Consider the following 21406-nt stretch of genomic DNA (forward strand, 5'->3'; position numbering starts at 1 on the left):
GTCTGCAGGATTGTGCCCAACTGCTAATTTTTTTTTTTTCTGGAGCTGAGGACTGAACCCAGGGCCTTGTGCTTGCTAGGCAAGTGCTCTACCACTGAGCTAAATTCCCAGTGCCCAACTGATAATTTTTAAGACAGGTACAGAACCATTTTGATGAGGGAAAGATAGTTTTGAACTAACGGCATCAGGACAATCTGATATTTTCATAGGGAAAGACCCGAGCTAAGCCTCATCTATAAAATCCTCAAAATATACTTACATTCAAAGATGGAAAATTCTCTTAAAAGATAACTAAAATGTTATTCGACTTGACATCCAAAATAGGAACCCTAAAGGAGAAACTGATCACTTGGAAATTTTAAAATCCTATGGTGAAATGGAAGGTTGAGAACAGAAGATAACCTGAAGCTGAGGGCCCAGCTAGCCTGCCATTCATAGCAGGAAGCAAGAGTCCCTGTCTCCAATAAATCAGAAGGCCATAGGCCCGCCCACATTCCTACACAGAGTCCCAAGACAGAATTAAGTGGATAAATAAAACTGAATGATCCCCTTACTCATGTGAAGTCTCGCAGTCCCTTCAATCTTTCACTCGTCAATTTTGGGAGAACAGAGCTGGCCCAAGGAGATGCCACCTTCTGTGGGCCTGCAGCAAGAGCCTGAACTAACAACCAGTGAAACCAACCCAAGCCGTAGTCACTGCGAGGCTCATCCAACTGGCAGCCACTTTGTCAGGACTCAAGGGTAGATCCTCACCAGCCAGTCTTGGTTTCGTTCATCATGACTCATATGTTAGTAAAAGTAGACTGAAAGCATATTTTATCCCTACAGTTCCTTATTTCAGCTTTCCTCTGTGTTCAGCCATCAATACTCCTGGGAACCTCAGATTGAATAGTGAGGACAGAGATGAGTGGGTCCCGTCAAAGCACCACAGTAATGCTCCCTGCCTAACCCACTGCTCCGGAGGCTATTTCAGAGTGCTCTCATTTTCTTACACTGAGAGGTCCATCGCAGTGGCTCGTATTCAGCCAAGAACCGCATTCTTGTGATCTATTGCCATTATCTACTTGTATATTACCATTTTAGACATTTGTGTAATTCTGAGGCACAGGTTAAATGAGAGAAACTGACCAAAGACAGGAGAGTATATCTTTATAAACGATTATTGTATGTGTGTGTGTGTGTGTGCGTGTGTGTGTGTGTGTGTGTGTGTGTGTGTGTGTGTGCATATCATGCTTGCACAGTGAGCACACTCACCTGAAAAGATTAAGGAACATATATGCCACACACATAACCATAAAGCAGAATCAGCCAGCAGAGTGAGAAGTAAAATAGTGTCCCTTCTTTAAAGAGTGCTCTTAGAAAAATACACATCCTGGAAAATGTTTCCAAATATTTAAAAATGTACCACGTAACAAACCTTCAGTAAGTGGCAGGCAGGCACTAAAAGTGATACTAGCTCTCTCACACTGCCCAGGTGTGTTGGAGGCTCAACCATCTTGGCTCGTGCAAATACACTCCGCCATTCTCACAGTGACAAAATTTTCTAGCCATCCATCTCTCGGAGCACAACCCTGTTGTCAAATGATGCATGGCTGTGCTTTCAAACCTGAGATCCTTCACCTTTCCTGGAATACAGGTACGTCTGAAAGGGACTCGATGACCATGCACGAGAAGAGAACGTCAAAGAAACGTGGCTGACAATCTGGCCCTGGTGTTTCTTTGCCGGACCGTTTGATCAACAGGGAGGATTCGTGAGGCTACACAAAACGCTGAGCACAGGAACAGGTCTGAAATCTCAAGCTGTGGTATGCTGTGGCTCTAACCCACACTCTGTAATTGGAAACACACACCACATACTCATGTCCTAAAGCAGGGAAGCAAAAATCTATCTGCATCTTTTCCTCCAACCTTATTTTTGATCATTTGCATGTGACACATCTGTTTTTATTGCCCCTTCTACTTTTAAAACAAAACACAGGGAGGAAGGAGGGGTTCTAAGGTAGCTTTCCTACAGTGATTTGACTCCTTGAAGAGCAGCAGCTCTGTGGATGCCGCTCTCCGAAGGAAAGACTACAGCACTAAAAGTCTAACCTGCTGGAAACGTTTTCAGCCCTTCTCCTCTCTCTGTCCCTCACATCTTTTGACACGCGGTCTTCCCTCCTCTTTTGGCATTAACTGCTTCTCCGCTTCCTTTACATCAGTGGGAACACTTCCTGTATGGGTGTCAGGATCTCTGGAGGGGTCAGGGGCTGCCCTGCAGAGGAAATGACAAACTGTGAAGTGGGAAAGAGCAATTCCTTCCACATGTTCCCTCTTTCCAGGAGCAGTGAGGGGCTGTCAGCTAGCATCAGTGCGGGCCCGGGCAGGGCTCTGCACCACAGTCCTGTCAAAACCAATCTACAGACCTGTGCGGCTGCTTCGAACTTTCTCAGCTCCAGCAGGTTTCAGACATGGCTTTGAGATGGAAGCGGATCAAACAAAATGAAATGTTGTAATGGACTGTGAGAGATGGTGAAGAACCCCAGAACATAAGCCCAAGATGAAAACAAATTACAATGATTTTTTTTTTTAATGAAATCCACTAAGGGTAGGATAGTTACCTCAGCTCCAACTAACATTGAGAAGAATTTGTTCAGCTAAGCCTGTTTAGGGAGGTCAGTGCTACAGCTACCAGAGGGCTTGTTCTGTCTGTAAATAGAGCTAAAAGGTGGCAACCTCGATGCCTAACGGAAAGCAGGAGGAGGGAATGAGATAGGAGGCAAGAAATGTGGGGATGGGAAGAAGAATTTATCAATTGCTGTTTTTTTTTAAACAAAATGATCTGAATTAAAGAATTTTCAGTGACATAATATTCTATACATTTCCATACCTTAAGTAATAGCATCTTAAAATGCAGATAATTGCCTCTTTATGCAGATTAATCACTTTGAAACATACTGGGGTTCCCTGAGGCTCAGTTCTGTACTCAGATGAAGGATTCGGATCTATCGATGATGTCTGAAAACAGAAGACTCCTACAGATCAAGTGCCACAGAGTTTAGCATTTGCTTCAAAGTGTCAACAAATGGGATTCTTAAGTAGTTAAAATACTTCAAATTATGGCCATCTCTTGTAGAAATGTTCCTTCTTTGAAAGCTCTCTGAAGTGGTATGGTTGTTTGTAACCTGGAACTATTTCAGACAGTCTGTCCCTAAGCTCAGCTCCAACTGTTACCACAAAATCCAGTGGACTGTTTTCAAATTCCAGATTCATGATTTCAGTATTCTTCCATAGAAATGGTGTTACAACTGACAAATTACTGTATATATATATACTGGTTAATACATATGCATTATATATACACATATATGATCCAGGTAACTAGTAATGTCTTAGAGAAGTTCTAGGAGACTGAGACAAAAGGATCATCAATTCAAGCCAGCACAAACCACATAGAGAGACTATAAGTCAAAGAAACAATAATAACAATAATAAATAACAAATGTATAAAAAAAAAGTTGCTTTCCTTATCTAAGCTCAGCAGTAATCGTGGGCTGGGACTTTTGCAATGTAACATGGAGAGCTAGTTAAAACTGGCTACAGAAACTTGACCCCACCCCTCACATGCTGTCTCTCATCACAGGGAAGACAGCTAATCCTGGTAACTCTCCTGACATAGCTCTCACTTCCTGAGCTTCCTTCCAGATGAAGGCTGTTCAGCTCAATGGGAAATGTCCTCACCATGCTTCTACTTTTCCCACTACTATATTTTGGTCGGTTTGTCCTCTCACTGCCTTATGTTGGACAGACGGCAGTGCTCACTAGGCATAGTCCTCTTATGAAGTTACCTAGAAAGTTTCTGAAATAAAAAAAAGAAAGAAGAAAGAGAAATAAAAAACATAGCTTTTAAATGAAAGGATAAATGTATAACCAATTGATTTTTTGCGTTTTTAGTATTATAATAAACCACCGACAAAGAAATTGAAGGGAAAAAAGCTTCAAAAATAAGTGCCAAGTCCTTTTCTAGGGCTTAAGCCCCAAAAAAGGAGTAAGTCATTGGGACTGAGCAGAAAATTGATTTCTATGCCCATTAGAAATGGCAAACATTTAAAAAAATTTGATCAATTGATTTTTGATGAGTATGCAAAGGCAACTCAACCTTATAACAAGTCTGTCCACAAAGGATGTCAGAAATAGACTTTCCTGCACAAAGAACCCCCTACAGTTAATCTTAGCCCTGTGCTTAGTTCGAAACCAAACTTCAAATGGATCATCCATCTAAACTTTCAGAAGAAAACAGAAAGTCTCATGAACTGAAGGAGGCAGAGTTTGAAGGTGCAACAGGAAAAGCTCAATCCACTTTACCGGATGAACAGGACTTAAAATCCAGGAGGCTTACTCTGTGAAAGATGGGCCTAAGAAACTAAAAAGGTCAAAGGCAGGTGAGGAGAAAATATTTGCAACTAGCACATTCCTGAAAGGACTTGTAAGAAAAGCTCAGCATCAAGAAAACTAAAAGCATAATTAAAAACTGCCAATAAGAGCCAGAGATGTGGCGGAACTGGTGGAGCATTTGCCTCCCAAACATGATGCCTTAACTTTCACCTAAGGTACCTTTGAAACCCAGTGTGGGTGTACACTTGTAATCCCTGTACTCCAAAGATGAAGCAGGAGAATCTGAAGCTGAAGGTCATCTTGACTGCACAGCGAGTTCAAGATCAGCCTGGCCAGCTTCACCATGCTCTGTTTCAAAACAAGCAATTAAAGACTGGAACAAAGGCTTGCCTGAACAAGTACATGTGGAGATGTTTAAGGATGGCAGCATTCAAGACACACACAAAAAAATAATAATAAATTAGAAATCACAAGATGATGTCATACACAAATTAAAATTAGAATGAGTTCTCAGAAAACTGTGAACACTTGGTGCCGGTAACTAATCAGACAAACTGAAGCTGCTGTATTACTGGTGGATATGCAGGACAGTCTGGACATTTGGAAGAAAGGGAGCTTCTTACAGAGTTAAACAGACACATGCTATTTCACAGTGGTTTTACTATAGTCAGCAGCAAACTGAGATTTTAAAAAAGTTTTTAATTCTGACTCCATATTGCCTTGCCTACTACCACAATGTCACTGTCAAATGAAAATAAGTCTTATGTACTTCTTGGCTGTATTAGTCCACAGTTACCTAACAAATGGATTAATTAGTTCATTTATTCATTTAGCAAATCTTTAATTGAGCAATTACTTTATGCCAAGCACAGCATAGACTCCATAGACTTCATCAATACTTATGAGGCTGATCATCTAGAAAAAGGACACTGGGGTCAATTAGCACAGAGTAGGGCTTCTTAAAGAAGAAAATTTTAAGCTAGTTGGTGAGGACTCTTCATGATACACTAAAATTAAAGAATACCCAAAGATCAAACCATCTTACCTTTCTCAAGAACTAAAGAAACTCAGGACTACCAGTAGCCTCACATGGGACATCTGTCTAGTTTGGTTTTGTTTTTTGATATAGGTTTTATGTAACTCAGGCTGGCCTTAATCTTACTATGGAACCAAAGCTGACTTTGAGTTTCTGAACCTACGGTCTCTTCCTCCTATATGCTGGGGTTATAGGTATGTGCTACCATGCCCAAAAAACTTCTGTCTTTCTTGATTTGGAATCCACAGACATTTTTTAACAGTCAAGGACCTGACCCTAGAGACTTGGAGTCATCAGGTCTGAACAGTCCAAGTATTGATGTGTATTAACAGCTCCACAGGAGACTAATATGTGGACACAATTTATTCTTCCCTAAGTTTGTTTAACTGTAGTTGTTGGAAATGTCTACTTGGTACTACTCAATTATTATGTCATGTAATGCCCATCAAGGCTGTTTTTTTTTACTGTGACAACCCCCTCCTATTCCAGCCAAGCTGGGAGGTCTGTTTTTGTACTGGAAGCCTGCACACTATCAATTGCTTGTCATGCACAATGTGGGGTGCACCATGGAATTCAGGTGCTGCAGGACTCATGATGGTTATGTACTGAGAAATCCTGCTGAAGTTAAAAATATCCTGTAGAAAGTGAATTTAAGAAATCTGGAGTCTGGCAGAGTCTCCTCGTGATCATGTGGCTAACTACTGCTCTGGTTCCATGCTGTTGTCCACTATCAGGAAAGAGAACCAAGCTGCCCATCACTAGTCTGGGAAAACATCAATCCAGAACTGTACAGACAATTTCTATTGAATTCACAAAGTTTCTTCCCCACTGTAAAATGGAAAAAATTCTAATTCTGGTCTTCAGACGTCAAAGACACTATCATAATCAACAATGGCTCTATGTTTCCTCTTCTAGTTGATATAATTTATAAGGATTGACAGGGAAGTGTTAGGACAAACAGAGAGATGAAGAAAGAGAGCTTTGCCTCATCTAATATTTATACCCCTAAAACCAGTTTTCTTCCACAGTATGCTCAAGGACTGAAGCCAATTGGTATGGAGTACAAATATGACTCCTCGACAACACACATTTCTCACAATGGTTTTCTCATCTTCCAGCTAAATAGCTATTCAGTCGGCTGCACTTGCCTCTTCTCTGGGTCTGGATTCTCCCCATGGACTTTTGCCAATTGTTTATGGAAAAGATGCCGAAGAGTCTACCCTCCTACTGGCCATGTAGACATATGTTTGGATCATGATGGAGCAGACAAACTCAAGTAAACCTGTGAAGGTCAAGAGATGGACACTTTTGGCTAACAACCCCACAGTGTGGAGCAGTGTGGTTTGTTCATTGTGACTGCACAATAAAATTATCTTGAATTGAGTATCACAAAGCATCCACAGGCCTTGCCAGGAACTATTGTTCTTGCAGGATATCCATATACAAAACAAAGTTGTCAAACACAATCACCATTTCCCTAGTGGTTATCCTAAAAAGTAAAACAACTTGAAAGATGGTGATTACAAAAGTTATAGCATCGGTATTTTCTTCCAGCCCTTTGTAAATATTTCCTGCTCCCAGGCATCTAGGTAGTAATAAGTTGGTCACTGCTGAAACCATCAACCATGGACTAAGAGTGTGTACACAGGCACACTTGCAGGGGAGCATGAAAGCCACTTCTTTATGATTTGGGGACAGTATAGTAGATGTGACAAATTGCATATGGAGCCTACCAATGCAGGACAGCTTGTGGAAGATCATAAACACATTTCTCAGACAGAAACGTTACAACCATGAAGGTACCATGTGGCCACAACTTCCCCACATTTCCTTCCTTTAGTTGTAAATAGTCAGAAAGTCATCAAGCCAGAGTTTAATAAACTTTTAATTTGAAATGAATTACCACATGTTGTGTTTGTTTACCCAATATTAAATCTCTTAGCAACATATCAGTGGCAAAAAAAAGCACATTGTACCACAGCCCTGATATAATAGAAAACAAGCCCATGGGAGATATTAACCACTAATAATAAGCTTAGGAGCTTCCAAGAAAAATAAATAAAAGTAAGCAATAGAGGAGGCATGTACTGCAAGAAATTTTTTGTGTTCTGGTTTTGTATAAATCGGTTCACAACAGGAGGAGACAGGCCCTCTGCTGTCTTTGGACATGAGACTCACATAGTCTCTGAGCTCAGAGCAAAGCAAAATGACAATCAGATGTTTCTAAAGCAAAGCATAAGAAATTCTCCCTCTTGGTACATATTGTATTTGCATACTGAATGTGTTGGCATTCTTCTTTCCCAGGGTGCACCTGTCCTCTTTGAAGAGTGCTGGGAGTAGCGCTCTCAAAGCCAAGTTCATAGCATGGAGTGGTTTATCTAGGGAACGTGGCCATATTGCCTCAGGAAAGACGAGAAAGCGAAAAAGGATCTGGTGGAAAATGGTCCAAAAGTAATTACTTCTAATCTTCTACTCAGTATCCTAAGACTAGATAAAAATATCAGTGGCATGAAATATCATTAGCTAAGTCAGAATCCATTGTGTTAAAAGTTAAGAATTCTAAAATAAGACTGTGCTATACTAAAACATTTTTAAAAAGAAATACACTTTACAAGTACGCATATTTTAGTGTTCAATGACTTCAGAGTTGACCTTTGAACTTGATATTTAAGCAAATTCAATGGCATGCTTTCTCTTCTTTTTAGTCCAATGACATCACAATCACTCTCTTTCTATTCCTTGCTTTATTTGTCTTAGGATGATGGTCTCTGACCATGGACCATTGGGAGAAGTTCTGACAGTGTCCCCTTTTCAGCATCTCAGATTTCCAATGTCTCCATGCATTTCCTGTGGCCCCACTAGAATTGCTAGGGCTGGAACATCTGTGAAGGAAAGGCTTTGTTTCTTACAGCTCTGGGGGTAGGTGGTTCAAAGGGTCTTCAGGTTGACTGGATTCTTCAGAGACCCTGGCAGTTTTAGGGTTAAATACCAGGAGATTACAGAGTTGTTTCATGATAAGAAAGGTAGTTTCTCCATAGCTCATATCTGTTAGTGCACTCTTAAAGGCAGAGCCACCAAAATACAATCACCTCCTAAAAAAAACAAAAAAATAAAAAAAAAATCACACCAAAAAAACAAACAAAAAAAAACACAACTAAACAACAACAAAAACAAAAGTCATCTTTCAGTACTGCTTCACTTGGCAAATTAGTTTTGAAATATGGACTCTGAGGAACATAATAAAACTGTAGCACCCAAGCTACACATGTATGCAATGTTAAAGTCACTTTTTCTCCATCGAGAAGGGATAACACAGATGTTCAAGCTGAAAAGTTTGACCCATTGAATCCAACCAAGACTCAGAGTAAAAGCAATTATCTTGATGAGAAGACTTTCCAGACTTCACTCCCACAGCCATGTAGCTTCCACAGAGCCATTCGGAATGAGGTGACCTATGGCATTGCTGGTCTCTGGTTTAAAACCCTCTTACAGCATCCACTGTTCTTTTTCAACCACCAAGGTCTTTCTCTTATTTCAAGACCCATTTTCTACTTGCCTTTATCCACACTAAAAATACATGGTTATCCACATCAGATGTTTGAATTTAAAGTAAAATAAATAAATAAATAAAAATATTAGAGGCTTAAATCTTTTATATCCCAACACAATGTGCTTGCAGTCAGCTTACAAAGGCATTTTAAGGATGAGCAAGTCTACTTTTTATCTCCCCCAAACAGACCAGGATGCACTCACCTTCTCTTTCCTGCTATATGTAAATTAAATGGAAGTTCTGAAGGGTGTGAACAATATACTTAGTTCAAATTGCTTTATAGCTATGGAATGTATTACTTGGCTTCAACATATAGCTGGATCCTAATTTATCTTCACTGATATTTGTTTAAGGTCAGTATCATATAATTTGACCTTTATGTATTCTCTGTGTAAAATTTTAATGTAATATTTTCAGGTGCACATGGATCTAGAGAGTGTAATACCTCAGTAGTCCTTAGCTAATGATATCAGCTGAGACATAAGCAAGCACAAAGGTCAGACAGGGATAAGAAAGTCCAAGACTCATGCTAGACCAAAGTTTCACAAGAGTGAATATTCATGACTTGAACCTAGCAGTTGGTAGAATTCTGCTCTGCCTAACAGTGTATCATTTCTAAGGAAGTAAATAGTTCCAAGCATGACTTAACAGGTGTTTATCACTTACTAGGAAGTTTGAGGATGCCAGCTAACCAACTAATAGAAAGAAAACTGAACCAACCAAACAAAAACTCAGCAGGGCAGAGGTGACCCAGAAAGTGGCATCACGTGGCCAGTCTGACCATAATGGAGAAGTGCCAGCGTCCTATTCCAGAACTGTGGCCATTTCCCAGAGCTGTGCGCTCAGTCCTGCTTTGTTATGTCTCTGCACACCCTCCTTAGTTTAATCGAATCACGAGCAGTGTGAGCTGGAGCCTGTTTCCCTCCCTACATTGCACCTCTCTTCTGAACATCCCATCTCTTTTCTCAGTTGGAAAGTACTTGTCACAGAAGCACGAGGCCCTTCATTTGGTTCTCCAGGATCCATGTTAAAAATATAGATGTGGTAGCAGATGTCTATAATCTCAGTGCTGAGGGAGGCAGAGTGAGTGAGAAGCATCGCTGGAGCTCACTGCTAACCAGCCAGTCTAGTGCAGTCAGGGACAGACCTTGTCTCAAAAAATAAGCTGGAAGCCGGATGGTGGTGGCACACACCTTAAACCCCAGCACTCAGGAAACAGAGGCAGGTGGATCTCTGTGTGTTCAAGGCCAGTCTGGTCTACAAAGTGAGTTACAGAACAGTCAGGGATGTTACACAGAGAAACCTAGTCTCAAAAAACCATAATGATGATGACGACGATGATGATGATATGATGATGATGATGATGATGATGATGATGATGATATAGAGAGATATCAATGAAGATACCCAATATTGATATTTGGCCTCCATGGCACACCTACACACACACACACACACACACACACACACACACACACACACACACACACAGAGGAAGGAGGAGGATGTGGAAGAGGATGAAGGTGAAATAAAAAGAAATCATATAAAGGGAATACAGCAAAATAGAATTGCCAAATTAGAGAATGGAGTATTAGTACATGTTATATTATTTTCTGTACCACATAATTAAACCATTTGAAAATTTCAAAGAAAATGTTACTGCAAGTTTTGCCACTGGTAATTAGTATGAGTTCCACTCTTTGCCATGATACTGTGACTACTAGTTCTTAATAGCTGCCGATCCATCACATCCTGTTGGGTGGGCTAATATTATTTCCACCAAATGGAGTATCCATCCATTTACAGAAAACCATGACTAAAACCTTTGGTAGAGGTAATAACTTTTTACTACAAAAGACCATTTCAAATGTGGCTCTTCTGAAAATTGAATCTTTGAAAAACTTGATTTACCTAGTGTCTGATAAAACCAATCTTCACAAACAAAGAACTACAGCATAAACTATCCTATTGAGAACTTTGTCCTGAGAATATTTTATTTTTTATACACATATTTTTGGTTGCTTCTCTCAAAAAACATACAAGAAAACAGAGATTGTAAACAGGAGACCCCAGAAGAAGCCAAATAGCCCCCACACCTCCCAAGAGCAGTGAAAAAACAGTCCACAAATGATGGGGTCATAGAGAATAATTATGTGTTTCAAGAAAGTAGCTTTATGCTTATTTTCATAACAGGCAATGATATGTGGAAACTAATATTCTTGTCATTGGTTATATTCTCTTTACATGGCTTAGTTCAGAAAATGCATTCTTAGAAAACACATACTTCTTAATTAGCTTCATTCCACATCATGCAGTTCAGAACACTATTGGAATGCTGCAGAAAAGAAGTCAACCGACCCTGAGCAGAGTGGATGGTGCTGTCCACTGCAACATCAATGTTTCTCGGGGCTTCTTTCTTTGAAGGGCCAGCTGTGTTATCCAAATCGAATTCTGTGTTCTCTGCTTCTGCCATTAAGCACACAGGACGTTCTGGAGAAAGCTGCCTCCGGCTCTCATGGCTTTTTTGATCATCCAAATGCAAAGGAGTTTTAATTACCTATTAAGAGATAAATCAGTTAATGGAAACTGTTGCAAATATTACCTATGTAGTTAAATTTCCTCTAGAACAATGGGGGATTTTTGAGATATCTAAAAGGAAATTCAGCTTTCTGAACTCTGAAGGATTTCATCTGGTTAAATTATAAAGGTTAAATGAGCTTCACAATCACTTTGAATATTGTCATGTACTTTATATATTTATTATTTTTAATGTCCTGTAAGAAAACACTGAATGACTAGACTTCGTACTGGGATGAAGCTAGCAAACATCCATTTGGTCTTTATTATCTTCAAGAAACAATACTTTAAGCCAAAAGAGAAATGATGAGGGAATGTAGAACATCGTGGTGAATGAGCAGGTGGGTATCCCCACCCCCACCCCCCGGGCTTTTTCACCACAGGTTTAAGATAACCAAGTGTCGAGGGAAACACTGAAGCACTGAGAATGCTGAGTATCTGGAAGAAGAACTTCCTTGGGAAGAGGTTTCAGCCTTTCTTGCTTGCACAAATGTCCCTCTCTGGTCCCTGCACACATGCGATGGGACTAAACTAGAGCGGCTTTTCCAGCCGTCTGCTGAGGGCTCCAGCTGCTGCCCCTAATGACATGGGACAGCAATAGAGAGCAAGGTGAGGCCGTGAGCTCTGGCTTTGTCTGAGCTTAAATTGTATAACTATTTTTCTGTTCCTTCATCTCTTTTGTTCTTTTACACTACTTGCTTTTTTTTTTTTTAAATATCCATCCACCACTTGATCAGAAATTTCCATTGGTTGATTGGTTGGTTGGTAGGTTGGTGGTGGTGGGTGACTGTGTGCCTGCCTGTGGAAGCCAGAGGTTGACATTGTGCATTCTCCTCTGTCACTCAAGCTTGCAAGATAACTCCTTTACCACCTGAGCCATCTCCCCAGCCCTAATCAAACAGTTTGCTCTAGAGAAAACTCATACTGGGAAAATATTATAGGAATCTGTGTAAAGAAAAACGTAGCCTTTTATAAGAATTCTTTGTTTTCATCTTTATGGGGAAGTATCTTCACCCCCACTTATTTTTTTCTGTCAATCAGAAAAATCATATACTTGTGCTATGCCACTGTTCTTGTCAGTAAAGTGGACATCCTCCCCAACTAGAGATGCAGAAGGCAACCGTTCCTAACATTGTCTAATACATAAGAGAACTGGTGATTGATTACATTTATGTGTGATACATAGTGGCCAGAGAAGCTCTATGGGTAACAGCATTACTTCCCCCCACCCACTATGTGTTATTTAATTAAAAATAAGAATAATTTGGTATTCAAATACAAGTAGATTGTGCTCCAGCCAAATTATTTCAATATAGTTTAATAAGCAACTTTTTGTCTTATAGATTTTAAGTCTTGATTTTCTCTCAACCTAAACATTCTTTATGATTAATACCAGGACTATATAAGTTATCTTTTATGAATTTAGTGCCAACTTTCCAGGCCATGATTTTAGAATACAGAGCTATAAGTGCCAGTTAGTGTGAAAATTAAAGGCTGGGTATATCGCTTAAGAGTAGTGTGGTTGCCTAGCATGTGTGAGGCCTTGAGTTCCACCCCAAGCATGAACAGTGAGATGCAAAAGAAATAAAAAGAGAATAAAATAAAGAAAAGCAGATAAAAGTCACAGATTCCATGGGTGAGGCGATGACTCAGTGGTCGAGGTGATTACGGTCCATGCATCAGTTCAACAACACCACATAAAAAGCCAAGTAGAGCAGCCCCTGCCTGCAATCCTAACAGTGTGGGGTGGAGGCATAAAAAGATGGGTCCTAGGGAATCACTGGCCAGCTAGTCTAGTGAAAATAACAAGCTCTGGGTTTTACTGAGATATCATGTCAAATAAGATAGAGAGAACTATAGAAAATATCCAAACTCAAATGCACGCGCACGCGCACGCGGGCACACACACACATTTACAGATGCTTTTCATACTAACTATAATAAAATTTACTTTCTTTGGGGACTGTATTTTAATTTTCAGTGTTTTTGATTCATGGTATAATGTTCAAGAGTACAAATTTAAAGCTGTTTTTGTTATGGGCTTTTTGTAGTTATTTACACTTCTTTATCATTTTTCCATTTCAGGCTTGTATATATCAATGTTTCTGATTGTTAAAAGTGGTAAGTAATGTCTAATACTTGAAGCATCACCACAAAATAATTGATACAAATTCTCAGAGCATAGTCAGGATTTCTGTCTTCATGAACTTAAGGGACAGTCAGATTTATCTCAGGACAACATTGTTTCCATGGTGACTAGGAAAGCACACATCCAGGTTAGAACTATTCCTTAATAGTTCTCTAGACAACCCCAACATGGCATTTCAGCATAACACTCTTAGAGGATTCCCTATAAAGAAAATACTAGATAATTTCACCCCAAATAAAAAGGTAACAGAAAAACAATCCCACAAGATAGACAGGAAACTCCCAAACTTAAGGCCAAAATTACACATTTCCTGGAAATATCCTTATCAGTTTCATTAGTTAGTTAGTTAGGTAGGTAGGTAGGTAAGTAGGTAGATAAACAATAGATGGCTGGCTGGCTGGCTGGATGGCTGGATGGATGGATGGATGGATGGATGGATGGATGGATGGATGGATGAGGAGGGCAGACAGACAGACAGACAGGTGGTAGATAATCAAATGTGTAGGCAAAGAATAAAACTTCATGGCACTTCATGATATCGTCAACCTGAGAAAATACAATAATTAAGAATAACGAGTTTGGACACAGAGAACAAACTGAATAGACTAGAAACAGGTGGCACACTTTGTTCTCAACATATGCAAGCATTTTCTTCTCTGGATAATGACGTTTGCCTACAGAGAATTTATGTACTGTCACGTTTGTTAAAAGGCTAGGTTCAGCAGTGCACAGAAAGCCAAACATATACAAATATGTATGTCCAAGTTTATTTGCTTTAAATATTTGAGTTTGACAAAAAGCATGCTTGGGAGTAGAGTGACTAAGCAGGATGGAACTCTTTTGGCCACTCTACTTCTGCTGGGTTGTGTATTTCTTTCTTGTCAGAGATGAGCATTCAGAGGGCAGAAGTCACACCTCATCTCTTCTGTATCCTATAACACACAACTCTCAGCACACAAGGGAAGTTTGGTCAATACTTTTGGTAAAGAAATAAATCATCCATCCCTGGGATGGTGGGGTGAACTTAAAGATTGTGAACAGCAGAGAACCAGGAAGCTTGGGTAGCAGCTCTGATTTATTAAATGTACAAGACTATATTAAATTCTCTTTCACTTTCCCCATGAACTCATACTTTAATTCCTTATTTCTAAGTATTAATTGTTGTGTATTATCAGAAATCAATTTTTGTAGTAGAATATTATTTTAAGGTGTGTTACTTTTGTTTATGTTGCATTTGTTTAACTCTGTGAAGCTGTGCTACTGTGCCTGTCTAAAACACTTGATGGTCTAATAAAGAACTGGCCAATAGCAAGGCAGGAGATAGGATAGGTGGGGATGTCAGAAAGAGAGAATATATAGAAGGAGAAAATTAGGAGGAGAGAGCTAAAATCTAGCAGCCAGAGGAGGAGGACTCCAGAAGCCAGCCACCCAGGTACACAGCAAGCCACAGAGTAAGAGTAAGATTTACAGAAGTTAGAGAACCGGAAAAGCCCAGAGGCAAAAGTTAGTCAGAATAAGTTTAGAAAAGCTGGCAAGAAACTAAGCCAAGATAAGACCAGACACTCATAATTAAGAAAAAGCCTCTGTGTGTGATTTATCTGGGAACTGAGTGGTGGACCCTCCAGAAGAGTAAAGAACCAACAAGTTTTCTGATGAATTTCTTTTACCTTTATAAAGAAACTTTAGCAAATTTTGCAATGCAATAAAAAGCTAATGATTGGGCAGAAGTGGCTTTGGAAAACACTTGAAGCTATTTCCCAGTTACAAGTTCGTACTACATACCTGTAATCCCAGCTAGGTAGCACTCAAAAGGCTGAGAATATGAGAACCAAGAGTTTGAGGACAGCCTATGCACCAAATCCAGTCTCAAGAACTTAATAAACAAAATCATTATATTGCAAACCTTAAAATACAGATTGCACAGCCACTGGTCCAAATCTTGGCAAATCCAATCTTCAATTTTTCTGAAGCTGTTCAGTTTCTGGTCATATTTTCCTCGGAGAAGGGGACACTTGAATTTCCCCTCCACCATATGGAAGTTGTTATTACACATGGGAAACGCTGCCCATCCCACGACCAGGTCACTGTAGGCACATGTTCCATGGAGAAGGCAGAGTTCGAACAAAAAAGACAAGCCAGGTCTCACAGATTTCCTTTGAGGAAGTACCTGGCCAAAATATTAAGACAGGAGTACATCAAAAGGGTGCTATTCACTCCAGAAATAACCACAGACAGTCCAAACTTAAGTGCAAACATGTTCTGCATTCCTCCTGTTGCCTTCCAATATTTACTCTTGGATGAATTTACAAATAAGCTTCTAGCTTCAGGAAATTTAGCAGCCATACAACCATAAAAGTGTGACCCTGCCAGAGACTCCACACTTAATGGTTTTAGGAATCAAGCTTATAGCACTGCAATTAACACACTATTTTATATTTTCATTCCTATTGATTTGAGCTGGTATGTCTGTTATTGCTATGGTTTGAATGCATCCAATGAAGTCCTTATGCTTTGAACCTCATCCATTAATTCATATTGTTAGTCGTGTTTGGAGATAGAGTCTTAAGGAGATAGCATTAGATGATGTCATGAGGGGTGGGGCCTTCGGAATGGTGTCAGTGGCTTTGTAAGAAGAGAATAACAGCTTTAAACCAGTTGTTTGCCCTTTTCCAAAGAGCACTCTACCATAACGCAATGCAGTAAGACAGCTTTCACCAGATGCCACCACACTTGTGAATTTCCTGGCCTACAGAACCACAAACCCACTGAACTATTCTTTTTTAAATGACCATGCCTGAAGTGTTCTGTTCATAGCTAATCACATAACTATTTCAGTCTCGCATCACAATCATGATGTCATGTCCCTATTTTATATCTCCTGTATCATCCAGGGACCTAGACCAAGTGCTTTGCTCAGAACAAATCCTGTCTGTAAAAATAGTCAAATTGTCACCCTCCAGAAAAACCAAACCTATTCACAATGATAATTAGAATTATTATTATTATAAGAAAGGAAAAATAGAGTCCATGCAGATTTGTGACTCCTGTTTATCGAAAGTGTCACTATTGGAGCCAAACAAGTAGCAGTAGGCAAAGATGGATCGGTGCTCACAGTGACCAAGCCATGGTCTTAGGTGGAGAGATGAAGCTCATGCCTTAGCTTTAAAAAATTATAAAAGTACAAGACATAGATGATTTTTATTTAAAAATATTATACACCTAATTTTCTTTACAAAATCATATGTGAATAGATTTAAATTGACAGAAAAGTGTCTTATCATAGACTATTTTGCAAAACATTTATCCAAACATGTGCAGTTATAGTTATATGATTTATATGAATACCCTAAGACTTAAGTTTAGGAAGAAAATGTAACAGAGACATCTGCTGAAAACACCATAACCCTGTGGCAGCTGCTATTAAACCATTAACGGGATCAGATTTCATTTAAACCAGATTTACCATTTTCTACAACAGCCCATGGGAAAGCTAAAGACATTAGGCACAAATTATTGACACAAGAGATCCTTAATCAAGCCGTACTTTTCATTTGGCTAGCTGGCCACGAGTAACATTCCTAACAAGAGACCAAGAACTAAATGGAGGAGGAGAAATGGAGTATCTACCCTGTTTAGAGCCATGATGTAAAAATAAAGCAGAACCCATGCTGTCAACAGTGATTCAGTTTTATCATTGGATCTAGCAGCAAAAACTAGGATCCTCCTTGTACCAAAGCAGTGTTTTTCAGCAATGCATTTGAAGTAGGTAGAATAAGAACTCAATGAGCACTGACAGTCCCATGACGACTTTTGTGGTGGGTTTATGTAAGTTACTTCTCTTTTAACGCTTGAGTTTATAGGCACTTGAGTCTTCTCATCAAACCATGGAAAGGACTGGGCATGTACTTAAGTGAAAGAATACTTACCTACCATATGCAAGGCCCTGGGTCCAATCTTAAGCGCTACCAATCAAAAATCTAAAATATGAGTTGTGCATTCACCTTACATTTGTATTTATGACTTATCCCAACCACTTCCCAGATGACGTGTAACAAAGCGAACATATTCGACTCTAGAATGCATCAGTAACCATGCCAAACACTAGCATCCTTTTTTTTTTTGTATGATGTATCTGCAAGCAGGGTGCATAAATCCCATGCTGTACTGTGTCACCTGCTGTAGCACACAAGGGGACTTCATGTAAATCTGTTCTACAACAGAGAGTGGTCATATGCAGCTGCTCTGACAGCTCCTGACATAAAAGAGTAGAGAAGCAGGGCAAAGACTGATTCTGGGTAAAACACAAGATAAGAGTGCCACATTCATTCACTATTTATTTATTCATTCATTCGTTTATTCATTTATTTTTATTTAATGTGTCTGCGTGTTTTGCTTGCATGCCTGTGTACCATATGCATGGCCAGTGCCCAAGGACATTGAGTCCCCTAGCACTGGAGTTGTAGATGAATTTGAGCAAAATATGGATGCTGAGAATCGAACCCAGGTCCTCTACAAGAGTAGTCAGTGCTCTTACTGCTGAGACATCTGTCTGGCCACCAAAGTGTCACCTATTCTTAATGAAAGGAATCCACTCCCTGTGGTGGTAATCTAATTGTACTGAAATATTATTTTGATTGTATGTTAATAAATAAAGTTGTCCGGGGGTCAGAGCTATTAGAGGCATAGCAAGAGTGTGGCGCCTTTAATCCCATAGATATCTGTGTGTTCAGGGATATAGCCAGCATTGGAGACATATGCCTTTAAGACCTAGGGGGCTGTACATTCAGACAGTGATGAGGCAGTCACGTGTTTGGGTTTACAACCAATGAGAAGGCAGAACAAAATACTTTAAATAGACGAACAGACAGGAAATAGAACCCTGTTTCGAGAAGCTGGGACACCGCAGGCGGAAGGGTGAGATTTTAGCTCTGATCTCTGACCTCTCGGCTTTCTCTTTTGCATTGTTTCTGTGTTTCTTATTTAATAAGACGGTTGGTTACATCTATAACTCCCTCTGACACCAGTTGTCTTTTCTGAATGCATGCTCTCTGAGTGCTTTTCCCTTACTGCTTGCTGTACAAGAGATCAGCCCTGTAATGTGTACCTCGAGACTGGCTGTTTATGCTTTGGCAAGAAAGATTGCTAAGTTGTCTTGTTCCTCTCTCTGAGGGCCTTTTCCAGGAGCACGGCTACTTCCACAGCTAGCCTATGAAATGACACTTCTCTGAGTAGCTTTCCTTAACTTTGTATCTTAAAATTCTACAGGAAAATGAACAGGTGCTCATTTTCTCTGATGCCAGTGCCATCTCATCATCAGAGTCCTGGTAGCTGGAGGTCATAAGGTCCTGGGAGGAGTTGTGTTTTCTGACCATCATGAATAATTAATTATACAGAAGACAGGGATTTTACAGAGTCAAACTTTATTGCATATTTCAGCTGTGATGTCCTTGATCTTCCACATAGAAGAAGAGTACGAAGGAGAAACTTAGAAGCAAATGAGGGTTTGAGAACTCAATGTTGAGTGGAGGAGTAGGAACGAGAAGAGGTCCGCTGGAAACCAGGTACATATAAATTATTGCACTGGAGTGAATGATGGTATAAATGCCTGTCATAGTTAGCTCTACCTGTCAACTTGACACAAACCTAGAGTTACCTGGGAAGAGGATACCTCAGTTGACAAATTGCCCTCAAGTTGGCCTGTGACCATGATGTCTATGAGTTAGTTTTCAATTGCTAATTGATGTAGGTGGACCCAGTCTACTATGGAAGGTGCCACCCTTGGGCAGGTGGAGCTGGGTTGTATAAGAAAGGTAGCTGAGCAAGCTAAAGAGGGAAAGCCAGTAGGAGACTTTCCATACACACACACACACACACACACAGAGAGAGAGAGAGAGAGAGAGAGAGAGAGAGAGAGAGAGAGAGAGAGAGAGAGAGAGAGATTCCATCTCTGCTTCTGCTTGAGTCCCCACCCTGACTTCCCTCAGTGATTGATTTGTCACCTGGAAGTGTAAGCTGAAATAAACCCTGTCTTTCCCAAGTTGCTTTTGATTGTGGTTTTATCGCAGTATCAAGAAAGCAAACTAAAACAGTGTTGAAAAATTACATTCATGGTATGCTTCCTGTTTCTGCCTTTCCAAAATGTTTGTAGAGGTAATAGTTTGGGTTATTTTTATTTTTATTATTAATATTATTTCATGTATATGGGTGTTGTGCCTGAATGTATGTCTGTGCATCATGTGTGACTGATGCCACAGAGGCAAGAAGAGGGTGTCAGATCTTTTGGAAATGGAGTTTCAGATGGTTGTGAGCCACCATGTGGGTACTAGGAATTGAACCAGGTCCTCTAGAAGAGCAGTCAGTACTCTTGCCCATTGAGTCATTTCTCCAACATTATGTGATAACTTTCATGATTAGGACAATACTGATAAAAAGAATTTTAAAAGTACAGTGCCTTCAACTCTTGCTTCTCAATATAATAGACAGTTAAAGAGAAACAATACTCATATCATGAGAAGAGCTAAGGAAATAATACATTAGAGCTCTGGCCTAGCATGTTCCTTGGCTGACTTCATCACCAGCACCAAAAGGGGCAGGGGGAGGGGGAAGAAGGAAACAGAATTTTAAAAAAGGTAAGTTATAAAATGATATGAATACGCATCTTTCTGGTAACTGAGGAGTCAAATTTATAGTAAACTAAATCCTTGGATCAGATGGAAGAGCAGGCCTGACACTGGATTCCAGACATTGCAAGAGAAAGGATAAAGAGAAGTGTAACATACAAACCCTAGACAGAGACCAAGTCGTTACCATGGACCAATTCCTAACCCTTGGACCTTTACAAGTACTCAGTAGGATGTGGGCAACTGAGTCAAGGTAGGAAGCAGAGATTCTCAGTGTTTCAGAAATCCTGTGGCAGTACTGTAGAGCAGAACGTAACAAAAAAGTTGAATGGCAATTGGACAGCAAGCCCAAATGGAAGGAGGGGCCTTTTATAACTTAAATCTACAGAACTCAGTGAGGCATTCAAACTAAATAATGTTATAATTCAGCCCAGTTCAGCTCATTTCCTGATGTGAGCATGGAGGTCAGACCTTGATGAGTAAATCAATGTTTTCTATGTCATTCTCTACAGTTTGTTAACACACAATGTCTACCATGTGACATGCAGCGACAAGACAGTCATAGAAGGAAGAAGAGGAGAAGCACCGACCAATGGGAACTAGCCAACGAATATGGATCCATACATGATCAGAAACTAGAATTAACAAGGATTTCACATTATTAGAATCAAAATTAGAAGAAAGAATACAGTATTGTTAAGTTCAGGGAAGAACTTAAAAAGTGTTTTAGAGCAAAAACAAAATATTTTGCACAGCCAAAAACATGACATTGGCTTAATAGTATAAATGGACACAATAGAAAATCCATAATGAATGTGGAAGTCTGTCTGACAGTTAACTTATTCCAAGTAAAGCACAAAGACAAAAGAAGGAGGGAGGGAGGGAGGGAGGGAGGGAGGGAGGGAGGGAGGGAGGGAGGGAGGGAGGGAGGGAGGGAGGGAGGGAGAGAGGAAAAGGGGAAAGATGATAGCATGAAAGATTCACAGAATATTCCAGCATATGTGAACCTGGAGTCCTTATAGGACAAAAACAGACAATGGTGCTGAAAATATTTGAAGAAATAAATTGATAAAACTGATGAAAGACATCAGTCAGCAAAA

At 39.9% G+C, this 21406-nt stretch overlaps 1 protein-coding gene across 1 annotated transcript in view; it reads right to left on the reverse strand.

The window, feature by feature from the left end:
- The window catches only part of LOC102916148 (uncharacterized), a gene marked incomplete at its 5' end in the record, with an annotated part of 285360 nt that overhangs the window by 167268 nt on the left and 96686 nt on the right, over nt 1-21406 (reverse strand). The window contains 2 exons of the mRNA XM_006972859.3: nt 11319-11517; nt 15590-15853. Coding sequence (XP_006972921.2) covers nt 11319-11517; nt 15590-15853 — 463 coding nt within the window. The remainder of the gene's footprint in view (nt 1-11318; nt 11518-15589; nt 15854-21406) is intronic.

This window comes from Peromyscus maniculatus, chromosome 5 (genome assembly GCF_049852395.1).
Source record: "Peromyscus maniculatus bairdii isolate BWxNUB_F1_BW_parent chromosome 5, HU_Pman_BW_mat_3.1, whole genome shotgun sequence".
NCBI classification, from domain to species: Eukaryota; Metazoa; Chordata; class Mammalia; order Rodentia; family Cricetidae; genus Peromyscus; species Peromyscus maniculatus.